At 35.4% G+C, this 15,203-nt stretch overlaps 2 protein-coding genes across 3 annotated transcripts; both read left to right on the top strand.

Moving 5' to 3' along the window:
• Positions 591 to 3,310, top strand: LOC109340705 (triacylglycerol lipase 2-like). Its single transcript, XM_019578425.1, has 9 exons — positions 591 to 884; positions 998 to 1,108; positions 1,200 to 1,340; positions 1,422 to 1,532; positions 1,613 to 1,756; positions 1,863 to 1,903; positions 2,243 to 2,322; positions 2,572 to 2,667; positions 2,856 to 3,310. Exons 1-9 carry the CDS (start codon positions 702 to 704, stop codon positions 3,173 to 3,175), a joined length of 1,227 nt encoding a protein of 408 aa, XP_019433970.1. The 5' UTR covers positions 591 to 701; the 3' UTR covers positions 3,176 to 3,310.
• LOC109340689 lies at positions 4,243 to 15,068 on the top strand. 2 transcript variants are annotated; one of them, XM_019578417.1, is made up of 11 exons: positions 4,243 to 4,762; positions 5,790 to 8,908; positions 9,171 to 9,645; positions 10,009 to 10,592; positions 11,218 to 11,923; positions 12,856 to 13,049; positions 13,331 to 13,414; positions 13,545 to 13,649; positions 13,733 to 13,969; positions 14,041 to 14,782; positions 14,960 to 15,068. In XM_019578417.1, the coding sequence occupies exons 2-10, from the start codon at positions 5,810 to 5,812 to the stop codon at positions 14,746 to 14,748; spliced, it is 6,192 nt and encodes a 2,063-aa protein (XP_019433962.1). In that variant the 5' UTR covers positions 4,243 to 4,762; positions 5,790 to 5,809; the 3' UTR covers positions 14,749 to 14,782; positions 14,960 to 15,068. The 2 variants fall into 2 exon arrangements, with proteins under 2 accessions (XP_019433962.1, XP_019433954.1); XM_019578409.1 differs by having other exon boundaries at positions 13,331 to 13,462.

Genomic DNA, 15,203 nt, shown 5'->3' with positions numbered 1-15,203 from the left:
ATACATTCTTCATTTATATAAAAAAGCCCGTTTATTATGGGTGTGATGTGAAAAAAAGTAGTCACCTTTGCCTTTGAACAACTACAAAATCCATGCATCTCTTTTGTTAAGAAAGGGTTCTGGTCTGGTTTGATGGCTTGTTTGGATGCATAGCATTGTTTGCCTTGTGCTGTGACAAAAGAGCAGCTATTACTAACAATATGTTGGTCTAGTGGTGTAAGGCCCCACTGGATCTCCAAGATCGATGATTCGATTCCTGAGAACAACACTTGTTAGGAGAGGCAACCACAAACCCCGAAAGAGATTAGTTACTTCCCAACAAGGTGAAGGAATACTCTTGGTAGTCCAAAAAAAAGAGCAGCTATTACAAAATGTTTTATACAATGCACATGTTTTGGCTTTTTATATATGCCACATTGGCCTTGTCAAAGTATTTACCTCAAATGAAAAACCATCCACACATTTCTTATTAACTTAAGGAATCATAGAAACAAAATCCAAAAACTCACCTATTATTTAATAATAGGTCCATATGGACCCCACATATGCTTTGTTTAAACCACTACTAGTACAATCTGTTGACAAAAGGGTGGTTTAAAAGGCCTCATGTGAATACCTTTTTTTGTCCTGTGTTATTCTTTTTTCCTGCTTCTATAATTAATGTTTGGACTGGGAAGATTAAATGAACAGGGAAACAGAAAATGGCACAGACTTCATTCTCAATAATACTTGTGTTTCTCTTATGGTGTTTAACTATTGCAGCTGGGAAAAAATTGTTATCACACAAAAGTAGAAGTGCTATTACTGAATTGGCACCAGCCTCCAATGATGGTATTTGCTCATCAATGGTGAAGACACAAGGCTATACTTGTGAAGAACACTTGGTACTTTCACTACTTTGCCTGCATGTATTTCTGTTTCTGTTTCTGTTCTGATCAGAAATCAGCATGATTTGGAGATGGTACTGATTAGCTTATATGTGTATAATGGTTTTCAGGTGACCACAAAAGATGGTTATATTCTCAATATGCCTAGAATCCCGGTAGGCCGATCAAAGGGGAAACCGTGCAATAGGCCACCGATTCTGCTACAGCATGGGCTTTTCATGGTTACAATTTGTTTCAATAGCAGATATATTGATATAGCTTTGTGTGGTTTATGTTGGAAATTAATGTAATGTACTAATGTGGTGACTGCAGGATGGTATAACATGGTTGTTACTACCTCCGGAACAATCGCTTGCATTCCTTTTGGCAGATAATGGGTTCGATGTTTGGATTGCAAACTCTCGTGGAACCAAATACAGCCGTCAACATAAATCATTGTCGATCAACAGCTCGGTTGGTTTTGTATTGTAAATGTTGCTTGACTTCTCTGGTCATCAATTTTGATTCTATTGCTTATATCATTTCACTGTTCAGGACTATTGGAATTGGTCATGGGATGAATTAGTTTCATATGATCTTCCAGCAACATTTCAATATGTGCAAGACCAAACTGGACAAAAACTGCACTATGTTGGTCACTCACAGGTAAATTTCACAACTATGTTGTCTTTGGATTCTCCTTACAACACAACAATGTTGATGCAATGTGTTGGATTCTTTTGTAGGGAACTTTGGTTGCTTTGGCTGCTTTTTCCAAAGATCAGTTATTGAACATGCTGAGGTCAGCTGCATTACTTAGTCCAATTGCCTATGTTGGTCAAATGACCTCACCACTTGCTACAAAAGCTGCTGAAAACTTTGTTGCAGAGGTAGTAATTAATTAATATATTTTGCCCTTTTCACCAAAAAAAATTAAAATCTGTTGCTGAAATTTCAAAAGATTGACACTGAAAATCTGTGTTTTCTGCCTAACAGACATTGTACAAACTTGGAATCTTTGAATTTGATCTCAAAGGGTAAGTAACTCTAACTATCTTTTTTGTGCAAGTAATTGGTTGCTATTATCATTTATTACTTTGCACTATGGCTAATAATAAGGCTTCTTTGTTACTTCCTTATAGTTCAAACTTTTTATGTTGTAAGAATAGATAAGGCATTTTTCAAAATTCTTGGTGGTTGAAATAAGATCAGATTCAGAACCCATCCTGATGTAAAATTGTATTTTTCATTGGAAGTAAAGTTTTATTAATATTTCCATGTCATAGAGTAAGGGAGTATATGTCTAATCCTTAGATGCCAATCCTTTATAAAAAATCAGAATTGGTTTCACTTCACATTTTCTCATGTTTGAATAGGGGATCTGTTGCAAAGTTTCTTAAGGACATGTGCAAGAGCACTGCCATTGACTGCACCAACTTGTTGACCTCCTTCACAGGTTGTATGCAGGTTCCAAGTTAGATGTTTTTTTGTACTACCAAGGGTTTCCTCTCACCCTATGGGTAAGAACTAATCTCTTTCGGGGTACGCGACTGTTCCTCTCAACGAGTGTCGCTCCCAGAAATCGAACCTTTTACCTTTTGGTCATCCTGGGGATCCAGGGGACCTTACAACACTGGACCAACGTCTTCAATCTCTATGTTTGAGTGTTCTTACATATATTTACTGCTACACTAAATGTTTTCAGGTCCAAACTGTTGCCTAAGCCCTTCCATAGTAAATATTTTTTTGGATCATGAGCCTCAATCAACAGCAACAAAGAACATGATCCATCTATCTCAGAGTAAGTGGTCCTATTTTCATGATTTAAATACCATGCATAAAAACTATATATTCTGCATTTCTGCTCTAACTTCATGATAAAAGGGAAGTGGATATGAAAACTTTACTATAAGAAGCTGTTGATTACAGAACAATATTTTGTTCATATGAGGGGGATTGAATTTTAATCCTATCTAATGACTATCACAGTGATCAGACAAGGTACGATAGCAATGTTCGATTACGAGAACATGGACGAGAATAACAGACACTATGGACAGCCAACTCCTCCAGTATATGACATGACAAGAATTCCAAATGACCTTCCTCTCTTCATGAGTTATGGAGGAGCTGATGCTCTTTCTGATGTTAAAGATGTGCAGCTTCTGTTAGAAAGTCTTAAAGATCATGAAGGAGATAAGCTTGTAGTACAATATAGAAATGATTATGCACATGCAGATTATGTTATGGGAGAAAATGCTAAGCAAGATGTATATGAACCTCTTATATCTTTCTTTAAGCTTCAATGATACTAAAGAAGAATACTCCATATAGAATTTTTGAAATTACAGGTTTCTTTGTCACATAATTGAATAGCACAGAAGTCTGAATATGTAATCTCACACAGAAATTCCTATATATTGGTATTGCAGTTAGAATTTTGGTACCCTTATTTCTTTAAGTTACCTATGCTAACCATGTATGTTCAATAACAGGTGAAAATAGAGAAAAAAATAAATGCATGTAAAAGTATATGAGTTTTATGTATTGTCATCGTTCATATTTAATCACCATCAATTTTTCAAAAAAAGTAATACAAAATAAATAATGGATGACTTGCATAAATTTTTATACTGACAGTGGATAGATATTACAGTCTTGAAAATAATTGATCACCCACCGAACAAAGTCAAGGTAGATGAGGATTAAAGAGAATAAACTAGGAGGAAGAGGTTGAAAATAACCAATGTATATATCTAGTTGTGTCAAAATAGTTTTCATACTGATCAAATGGAGATAGAATTAGAGATGAATTATATGATTGATGGATAAACTTTATCTCTAATCATATCTGTAATAAATAAAATTAAGATTTCATGGATAGTAATTATGTCATATTAAACTGTCTTCACCACCTTTCACACCAAAACTCCATTTTTTTGCTCCACGTCACTATGTTCTTCAAGGAAAAGAGAAGACTTCGGAGTCATCTAACATATGTATTTCATGGCTCTGAGTCTCTCTCTTTCTTTTCCCCAAAAACTCAACTCACAAATGGATCATAAGAATGATTAGATACATTGATTAACAAAAAAAATGTAAATGATATAGTAATGGTGCTTAATGTTCAGTCAAATCACGAGACAAGGATGAGAAAGACTTCAAAGTCTTTCTTATAGCAATTATTTTTAATGAATGAGCATTTCATTACATGGATATGGCACCATAACTATATTTTTTTGTCATTACTAGGGCATTGACCCCTTGAACAATAATTATGTTCGTGTATGATGACTATTATTTCCAACAAGTGTAACCTCAGATAATCAACATCAGCTTTTGACTGTATGATACCTGGAGTTCAAGACCAACTGTTACATAAGTTTGTTTTATAGTACATGGGTAAGGTAAAGTGCTTTTCAAGTTGCAACCCCACGGTCCCACGATTTTGTCATGTTTTCATTGTAGTGCTTTATGTTTGATTTTGACATGTTTTCATTGTACTGATTTTGATAACTTTTGTGGTAACTTTCTCTCTTTCTAGGGGGCAGTGAGATTGCATGTCAGCATGTGTGTAATGTGGAATTCTTTCACACAACACCATGCAATTTAACTGTGTGTTAATGTCACGGCATTGCAGACAGAGTCAATGTGGAAAAGTGAATAGCACAGTGTGTGGTAGTAGCATTATTTTAATCATTGCAGCAACTATAACAGAGAAAGAAAGCAACTTGGCACCTTATCTTGACTGGGTCCAAATCAATTATGTGTGGTTGCAAGTCTATGGCATTGCATCACAACCCATATTGTTAATAATGAGAGCAACATAAAAGAAAGAAAAGCTCAATTGTCATCCAACTTTGCATCAAGTTTGCTTGTAAAACCCAGACAAAGAGGTAGCATCTCTAGTACTCATTGCTATCTTTCTATTCTTTCATCCATTTTCTTGCAAGGCAATAATAGCTATCAAAACTTATTAGATAGGATCAGAACGAAACAAAGAAAAGGTTATCAGACCAACTTGAAACAAAAACAGAAGGCTAATTTAGTAGTATTTCCTTAAATGTATTTTACATGTATGAAATGTGATTAGTGTGTAGTTATTGTTGTATCTTAGGCCTATAAATTGTGTAAAGAGTCATGTCCTTCATTAAGAAACACATTTTCCACATCTTTATTTCTCACCATTTCCTACATGGTCTTAGAGCCTACAGAGATGTTAGGCCACTCACATATATTCAATTCTACAAAAGTTATGCTCCAGAGATGTCTAGTCTAGGCATGCGAGGTTTGTAGGTTGAGTTTATTTAAGTCTGAAGTCCCACATTGGATATGAGAGGAAAAGTGAAAGAGTTTATAAGCGGAAAAGATCCATGAAACTAATGTCTTAAGGTTTTAGTTCAAGACTTGGTGTCTCACTTGTGACTTTCCACTTTTCCACAACTTAAATACCACACTTATAACTACTTCATCAAAGATATTTGTAGTGTTAAGAAGAAAGGCTAAGGTCTGTTTTTCAATAAAGTGCTTTGGATTGCTATATATAAATATATTTGGTGCATGTTTAACTGATCTAAGAAAACACTTCTCATGCTTTAATATTAAGGTGACTTCTTATATGGCCCAAAAATGATCTAAGAAAATACATTTCCTGTTATTTATGCTTAAGGCATATAACTTGCAAAACATAATCAATTCGATGAGCCTTTTTCTAATGGTTTGACTCATGGCTTATTTCCCTTGTCTAAATAGCCACTGTACAAGTTCAATTTGTTAATGCATTCATTTTGACATTTCCACAAATAATTACACCCTTGCTTCTCTTTGTCCATGCTTTACAGTTTTTAGCGTCAGTTGAATATTAGATGCGCTTATGTCTGCCATGAAAGTTCATTAATATGATTTTGTTTTATTTCTATTCAGGCAAGGTTAGACTGTTCTGAATGGCTGGAACAGACTTTGGAACCAATCTTGGGGCTGGAATTGCGAGGGATTCCGTGTGTGCAGCAATTCGTGAAGCACGATATTGTTTCCAGTTCAAAAGCTTTGTTAAGGCCCTTAGAGATGAGAAAGAGGATTTAATCACGAGAAGTGAAAAAGTGCAAGATCATGCTAAAAAGGCTAAAGAAGAAACTAAAAAGATTGATACTGCTGATGAGAGGTGGTTGAAAGTTGCAGAGATCCTCATAGCCGACGCGGGTAAGTTGGAAGAAAAGGCAACAAATAGCAAGTGCTATTGTCTTAGGAGCTGTCCAAATTGGATTGGAAGATATTGTTTAGCCAAGCAGATAGAAAAGAAGACAAAGGCAATGCTTGATCACGGAAACAAAGAGGGCAACAAATTTAAACAATTTGACCGTCTTCTCACACTTCCAGGCATGGAATACTATTCCAATGAAGGTTTTATATACTTCAATAGTACAAAAGTGGCTTATGACAAAATTATAGATGCTCTGAAAGATGATGAGGTAGATATGGTGGGCTTGTATGGGATGGGGGGATGTGGTAAAACAACTTTGGCACATGAAGTGGGCAAAGAAGCAGAACATCTTTTTGACAAGGTGTTATTTCTTAGTGTGACCTCCACGGTAGATGTGAGAAAGATACAAGGCAAAATAGCAGGATCCTTGAGGCTGATATTGAAGGAAGAAGATGAAGCAGAAAGAGCCAGACGGTTGTGGTTGAGATTAACTAGCTGTGGAGAACGGATTCTGATAACTTTGGATGATGTATGGGAAAAGCTTGATTTTAAAGCCATAGGGATTCCCTTTGGTGAAGACCACGAGGGTTGTAAGGTTCTCCTAACAACACGACGTCGTCAAATATGTCATTTGATGGGTTGCAAAAGACAGATCTCACTTTCACTCTTGTCGGAAGAAGAAGCATGGACTTTGTTCCAAAAGCATGCAGTCAGAATTGATGATGCCTTGAACGGTCTAGCACGAGAAATTACTAATGAATGTAAGGGATTGCCTGTTGCTATAGCAGCTGTGGCCAGCACATTGAAGGGAAAAGCTCAAAGTGATTGGGAGGTAGCACTGGAAACATTGAGAGAATCTCGACGCGTGGATGTTGAAAGTGGTCTGGAAAATCCACATATATGTTTGAAGTTGAGTTATGATAACCTAAGGAGCAAAGAAGCAGAACAATTTTTCATATTATGTTGTCTGTTCCCCGAAGATTGGGAAATTCATTTGGAACACTTAACTAGAATTGGAATAGGGCTAGGCTTGGTTGGAGAAGTTCACTCTTACAGAAGGGCAAGGAATCAAGTGAGTACAGCTATAAATAAGCTCATAGATTCTTGTTTGTTGTTGGGTGCTAATGAAGAACATTGTGTCAAAATGCATGATTTGGTTCGCGGTGTCGGATTGACGATAGCAAACAAAGAGGTTCAGGCAGTTATTTGGCCTCAAATGTTTGAAAAGACATTTAAGGCTGCAACTGTTAAAGACAGGTCCGTAAGATATTTATGGTGTAATATGGCTGGAAATTTTCCAAATCAACTGGACTTTCCCAACCTTGAGTTTCTAAATGTCATCACGGATATAGAACACGTGGAACTTCCAAATGACATATTCCAAGGAATGAAAGAGCTAAGAGTTTTGATTTTGGCTAATCAGTCAGATGGAAAGGAAAAGCCAATGCTACATTTGTCGAAGCCAATACAGTCCTTAAAGAATCTTCGTTATCTAGTTCTATTTGGATGGGCATTGGGGGACATCTCTTTCTTAGGAAGCCTAGAGACACTTCAGGCTCTTACATTGCAGAGTTGTTCATTCCATGAATTACCAAATGAAGTTGTGCATCTGACGAACTTGAGATTGCTAGATTTATCCGAATGTCGGAGTAAAATAAATCCTTATGCGGTGGTTGGGAGATGTTCACAACTAGAGGAATTGTATTTTATTGGAAATGAATATCCAGAGTGGGAAAATCAAGTTGAAGAAGATGCTGGTGTGTTTTATGGTAAAAACATTGTTGATCTTGGAGCACTGCGGAGGTATCATTTAGAAATAGGGAAGAGTTTTGAATTGTTTGACTCGGGGGATTTTTCCAAAACAAGATTCTTGTCTGTTCAATATTTTGATGCTTCCACCTCTAATGCAACAATTAAGAATCTAATGCAAAAATCAGAAGTTCTTTTTCTGGGGAATATTCATAGAGGTTGTAAAAATATCATCCCTGATCTAGTTCAAACAATAGGAGGAGGAATAACTGATTTGGTTGAACTTCTACTTTGTGATTCTGACATTTTAGAGTGCCTCATTGACAATGCCAATCATTTATCTCAATTAGGACCAGTCTTCTCTAAATTGGTTAGGCTAAGAATCTCAGGCATGGACCGCTTGGAGACTTTATGCAACGGTCCACCTCCTCCTCGTGTCTTTGAGAAACTAGAGAGAATACACATTATGGATTGTAGCCGACTGTACAGGTCATTATTTGCGGGAAAGCTGAATCTGTGCAATCTTAAAGCATTTGAACTGAGGAACTGTCCGATGTTAACAAGTCTCTTAACACCTACCATCGCTGAAAGCCTGGTAATGTTGGAATCACTAGAAATAAAAGAATGCAATGGACTGAAACATATAATTACAAATGAGGAGGGGGAGATAATTTCAGATTATATTCATCACACACCATTGTTCCCAAAACTAAAAGATCTAGTTGTTGAAGAGTGCAAGCAACTGGAAAACTTCATCCCGGTCTCTTATGTTCATGGACTTGTACATTTGGAAAATCTGCAAATAACTCGTTGTCCTCGGTTAAAATATATATTTGGAGAATGCAATCATGAAAATCAGTTACCCTCCTATCAGACTCATAATCAGTTCCAGGTCATCAAATTTCCTGCTTTAAAATCACTTTGGTTAGAAGACTTGTCAAACATCAAAGGCATTTGTCCGGAAAATTGTTATCCATTGTGGCCATCTTTGCATGAATCGTATTTCTTGGACTGTCCAAACTTGAAAATCTTGTCTATCAATAATTCAGTTGTTATTTCAGAAGTAAGCCAACAGGTTCACACTATCACAGAGGTACAACTCCTATCTTATTCTTACATAAAAATGTTACACATCTCTTGACTTTTATTAATCTCGGTTAATTTTTCATTTTCATTCCTCATACAAAACTTAAAAACAAATGGCAGCCTGCCCTTTACTTATTATTTACTAGGGTTCCATTACTTAAACTTAAAATGTAAGAAAGTTATACAGACCTCCTCAAGTGTATCAATGTTACGCCGCCACTACATCTTATACACGTATTCTATTGATCATGTGCACACTGCTTTTACAGGAAGTAGGGCCAATCATGCATATGGACAGTGAAGTTTCAACTTTACAAACAGTGAAAAATGTAGAAACACTATGGGTTAGGGATTGTAAAATACAAGGCATTTTTCAGCTAGCAGGACTTCCCATCGATGAAAAGCTACATCCATCATATTTACATGATCTGTCCTTAAACAATCTGGCTGATCTGAAGTTTATATGTAGGGGTCCCCCACAGAGCATGAATCTCCATAATCTTGAAAGTTTAGAGGTTCATGAATGTGGAAATTTAAAATATATCTTCTCAACCTGTATTGCCGAAGGTCTGCCTCAGTTAAAGGAGCTTACAGTATCATATTGCGATCAGCTAGAGCGTATCATTGAAGATGAGGAACATCGAAATCCTTTGAATCATTGTTTGGATTCTTATGATTGCCAAAAGTCCACTTCATCTACTCCTCTTGAACATTTTCCTCATTCAAACCAAAAATCAGGTACAGGTAAATGTTACTTCATTTAAAGTTAAGAGGAAAAGAAAGATGAAATTTCATTGATTACTAAAATCTGCAATTACTCTACCATTATCTAGCATGTAACTGAATGCATAAATGAATGCACCGATTTGAGCCGTAACATGCTTCCAAAAGACACAAGGATACTTTGCTTATGAGACAATAGCGTTTATATTGGAAATTAGTCAAATTACTGTGTACTAAAAATGTTTGAAAGCGTTTTAATTTAAAAATGTATAATTACGAATGTCACATTTGGTTGCTTTGCAGCTTGCATGAACATGTAAACAAGTATTTTTCATATCTTTTTAAATTATATGAACTTCAAAATTGCATGTCTCCGTATTGCAGGATCATTCAAATTGTGCAGTCTTGAACGGCTGATAGTAGAGTCTTGTCCGATGCTAATATCTTTGTTTACACAATATACTGCTCAAACCATGACATCATTGGAAGACATGACAATAGATAATTGCCATGGATTGAAATGTTTAATAAAAGGAAATGAAAGGGAAGAAGTTCAGGGCAACCATGACTTGCAAAAAATTTCACTGTTTCCAAGATTGAAAGATCTCAAGGTTGAAAATTGTGACTTAATGGAGTACATATTCCCTATATCTTTCGCTCGAGGCCTAGTGAAATTGCAAAAAATTCAAATTTGTGAAACTCCTCGACTGAAATATGTATTTGTTCAAAGCAATCGTGAAGATATTTCATCTTATCAATCCCAAAACAAGGTTCTGGTCGAGTTTTTTTTGGAGAATCTCACATTAAAATTGGCACCAAATTTCATTAGCATATGCTCCGAGAACTATTATGCATCTTGCCCATCGTTGCGGCACCTTTCTTTAAACTACATTGGATTGCCTATCATGTCTGTGAGTAATTTGATTGTTGGTTCAGAAGAGACACTTTCAGATTGTGATTCTAAAAAGGTATCACCCTCTCATTATATCTTATTATACTGTCACTTTTTGTAGTATGTGTATTTTCAATTCGGGAAAAAAACTTATTCATAGTTATAGTTCTCCTACTGGTAGATATTTGTTGCGTAGGTTCGTCGGCATAAATTTGGTGACTGTGACTTGTTCGCAGTCATTAGTTTATTTCGTCATATGTGAAATTATATATTTGGGGATGAGAGACGACTAAAGAGGGAAAAACTATTTGATTTATTTAAAAATTCTACTTGTTGCATATGTAGAGATATTGGCAAGCCTTATTCAGCTAATCAACTTGTTTGGGATATTTATTCTAGATTTATTTAAAAAATTTGAGAACACTTTTCTATTTTCAATTTAATTTTATGCCCGAGTCTACGAGCTAAGGGGGTTTGTAAGATGTTTAACTATGAAACAGAATTATAAAAAGCTATCATGGGAAGCTGTTGTATGGTTTGGTCTGTAAGATGAAAGTATATAAATTCTACTTGTGTTTCATCAACTAATTCATCATTAAACATTAAGGAAATGAATCATATAAACAGATTTCTAAATTTATGTTCAGAAAAATAATTGGAAAATTTCTGATAAAGTTTGATAAGAGGGAATCGTTTTGCAGGATGCATCACATGTGAAAAATTTAAAATCACTTTCAGTAGAGAGCCTCAATGTAGATGGTATTTTTTATCTTGAAGGGCTTCCTATTGAGAAACAATCAGTGATCTCAGGGTTGGTTGAAATGGATTTGCTCCAGCTACCTGAGCTGAGATATATATGCAAGGGTCCGAAAAACATCCTAAGCCTCGAAAGTCTTACATCGTTAACAATTGTAGGCTGCAGAAAATTAAAATTTGTCCTTTCTGCCTCTGTCTTGAGATTTTTACCACTGTTGGAGAGCCTACTCATAGTTAACTGTGAAGAATTGGAGCAAATTATTGAAGAGGATGAGGAAAATAAAAATCAGCAACAAGTATGCTTCCCACAATTAACCGTACTTGTCGTAATACACTGCAACAAGTTGAAACGTCTCTTCTCCTTCTCAACTTCTCAAGAGCTTCCAAAATTAGAGCAGCTGATCATAAACGAAGCCTCTCTGCTAGAGGAAGTATTTGGATGTGAACTAGGTGATGAGTCAGAAGAGATGGTGGAGATTATGATTCCAAAGCTAGAACATTTAATACTTGTAGAATTGCCATGCCTGGCTAATGTCTTCCAAGGGAATGAGTTGCAGAGTGTAAGGTACCGTGTTGTGCACAACTGTCCGAAGCTCACTTTGACTCGAACTACTACTCTTCGGGACTTTCTGCAACAATACCAGAATGAAGGTACCAATATGATATCTTTATGTTATGTTTATATAAGATGTATGTAGTCTTACCCTTACAAGTAAAGAGACTGTTTTTTCAAGATTTGATTCCAGGACCTCCATGCCACAAGGTAAGCAACCTTTCTGTTGCGCTGAGGCTCACCTTCTTAACATCAAGTAAATATTAAAACTTTAACACCACATCAACAAGTGATACATAATTCTAAGTTGAAATGTCAGAATGTGGTAAACTTCAATCTCGAAAAAACTTGGGAGGTTTTTGCACCTACTCAATCCTTGAAGTTGAGAAGGATGCATTTTTCAATTTAGAAGTTTCAACTTTCAACAGTATGATTTTTCTATGAATTATGGAGTTTTTTTCTTTTAAAAAACTTATCAAGTCCAGTACATTTAGTTTTCACATGAACTCAAGTTTCATAAGATTTCAATTAACTTACAAAAGTCACTTAAATTTAATTTATATGATTTCATTTAAAATAAAAAAATTAGGAAAAATCATTAGAAACTAAAAAATTGTAATAGTAATGTTAGTGGCACAACTTTAAGATCATAAAAGAAGGCAACTCTGTCTATATAGTATTGTTCATGTGTGAAAAAGATTCTTCAAATCAATGGAAAGTTTCAAGTTTGTGATCCTTTATAGAAGTCAGGCCATGTGTATTGGAATGTATGTTTGTTTTCTTTGTTTTATTATCTAAAAGGAAAGCGGTGTATGAATGATGTTAACTTCTTTGTGTGCAAATCTACTTTCTAACTCAAAGGTGACTAGCTTTTATGTGGAAATCAATAGAGTTCACATGGAGATTGATTATCATTTTATAAGAAAAAAAGACCATCTTATGTGACATTGTCACAACCTTTTTACTTATTCTTTTTCATCTTACAAGGTTGTCTGATGCAGTTGCTAACTAACACAAATTCTTATTTTAGGTAACGAAATGGATGACCCTGCTCGTATTAAATTACTTATACTGATTGAAATGATTAAAGCCAACATGCATTCTAGAATCATGGCAATAGCCAATGAAAATTCTACTTCAGATGCCACTTATCTTCAAATGGACCTCCACATTGAAGACTCAGAAGTTCAGGCAGCATCAAAGATTGAGCTACCTCCTTCACAGGTCAAAACCAATACTATATTTATGCCTCATTGCCCCTAAAAGTTCATTAACGAAATTAAATGTAGTAAGCAAATTCTTTGTATGCATCGGGGTTGCTTACAGTATTCAAAAACAGAAAACGAAATTGTTGTAAAAGTTATCTGATGCAAACTTCAACTGATCCAGAGCCGATAAGGACATCTTCATGTCTAAATCTTTCACTTGCATGTTATAAATTCTTCAATGAGTATATGAAGGGGATTGACACACACTTATTTTTGTTTAACTATTACTTTATGCAGGACTCTACGGATGCGCAAACGATGAATGAACCAATTTCAAGCGGAGAGAGGTCAAGAAGTGAAACAATCTTCATGGACCAAGAGGTGCATCGAGAAATGGCATCTGATATGCATAATGATGACTCACAAAATGTTAAAAGAAAACCTCCAGATAGTTGTACTTTTGAATGATTAGTAGAAAATAAAAACTTACCTATCTTATGGTTCTGTGCAGAGTTTTAAAGATATTGTTCAAGAAAGCCCTGCAACAGAGAAAGCTAGCAAAGTAACCTCGCCACAGCTACTGCCAAGTTCATCACTTATTTATCCATCTCCACAGGTAAATGCACTGTTTTCATAAGATCTGTGATACAAACAAATGGCCTTAAACCAATTTTTGTTGCTTGTCCACTACTAACACAGGAGCTGACTCGAGATAATCAATCAATGAGCAAATCAACTTCATTGGAACAGCAAGCACTTGCGGAAGACAAAAAAATCAATCAAACCTTCTATTCTGATCCACAAAATGTCGAAGAACCTGCAAACTATAGTTCTTGTAAAGAAATGTCAATTAGTAATACAATGACAATTTCATTAGCTGTTCCAACTTCGTTCACAACGTCGGAAACCTCTTTGGAGAAGACCTCTGATCCCCAGGTAAAGTTTCTCTGCAGCATAAAGCAATGTTACTAATAGTTTGCAACTAAGCTCTATCTTTAATTTTTCAGATTTCTTCAGTTCCTGAAAATAGTACCTTCAGTGGCAACCTGTTGATAGAGCTGTCTAAGAGAGATATATTTTCAAACTTAATTACAAGCACTGATACGTCTAGTTCTAGCACGATTCATCAACCAGAGTTTCTCGGAAAGCTTAAGAATGAACTGGCTGTATATCTTGACATGTCTTTGGAAGCTATTTGTGAAGAAAATGCTTTTGACAATATTGAGAGGATTGTGAGCTCTCTGGCTAGGGGAACTACTAATTTTCTCGAAAAGAACATCGTCGAAGACTTGGCAACTCGACTTAGAATTTTCAAAGAACGTGTTCCAGAAGCCATAAGCTATATGGATTCAAGCTCAGAGTTAGAATCATCCAAGTATGAAGATGTGCTAGTGAGCTTGACGGCCAGATTGAATGAAGAACAGGAAAAACACATAGACTTGAATTCCACATTCTCTGAGACATGTGCAGAAGAATGTGAAGTTGAAATGGAGATTCAACAGTTGATTCTAAGGAAGAAAGAAATTATTAACAAAAAACATTCCCTTCTATTTCAACTTGACCAGTCTTCTCAATCACTCTCCAAACACTTTGAAACTTTGGAAGGTATAAGAGAGAAGTTGAAACTATCCATAGAAAACTGGATTAAATCAAAGGAAGACATAGTCCATGCAAATGCTACTTGGAAGATTTATAAAGAGAGTTTAGGATTATGAATTTTCTTTCATAACTCTTAGGTTGATAAGTAGTTAACTATAATGGATAAGGATCATTTGTCACATAATTTTCCTGTTTCCATGTCCCGAACTAATCAAACTTCACAAAATAATATTAAAATATTAATTTATGTTTTTATAATTTTTGCTTTTAAATGAATGGAACATTCTCATTGATTTGGTACATAAATTGGGACATGAGATTTCATCCTAACTAACCTAGTTAATTATTGAGGGCATGAATAATAAAAATGAACTAACTAGATATCTAGATATGTAGCCTTGCAAATTCTGATTGTAATGCTTGACCTTTTGTCTTCCTTCTCATTTTGCAATTCATTATTTCTATTAATTTTATCTCTTGATTAACAAGATTGGTTGTTATTTTCTTTATCAAACACTTCTTAACAGAGAATTGTGCTTTTGCTTTTGTTGTAAATAATAGAGAATTATAG

The sequence above is a fragment of the Lupinus angustifolius genome, chromosome LG02, assembly GCF_001865875.1.
Source record: "Lupinus angustifolius cultivar Tanjil chromosome LG02, LupAngTanjil_v1.0, whole genome shotgun sequence".
Lineage (NCBI taxonomy): Eukaryota > Viridiplantae > Streptophyta > Magnoliopsida > Fabales > Fabaceae > Lupinus > Lupinus angustifolius.
This window is presented reverse-complemented; position numbering and strand designations above follow the sequence as displayed.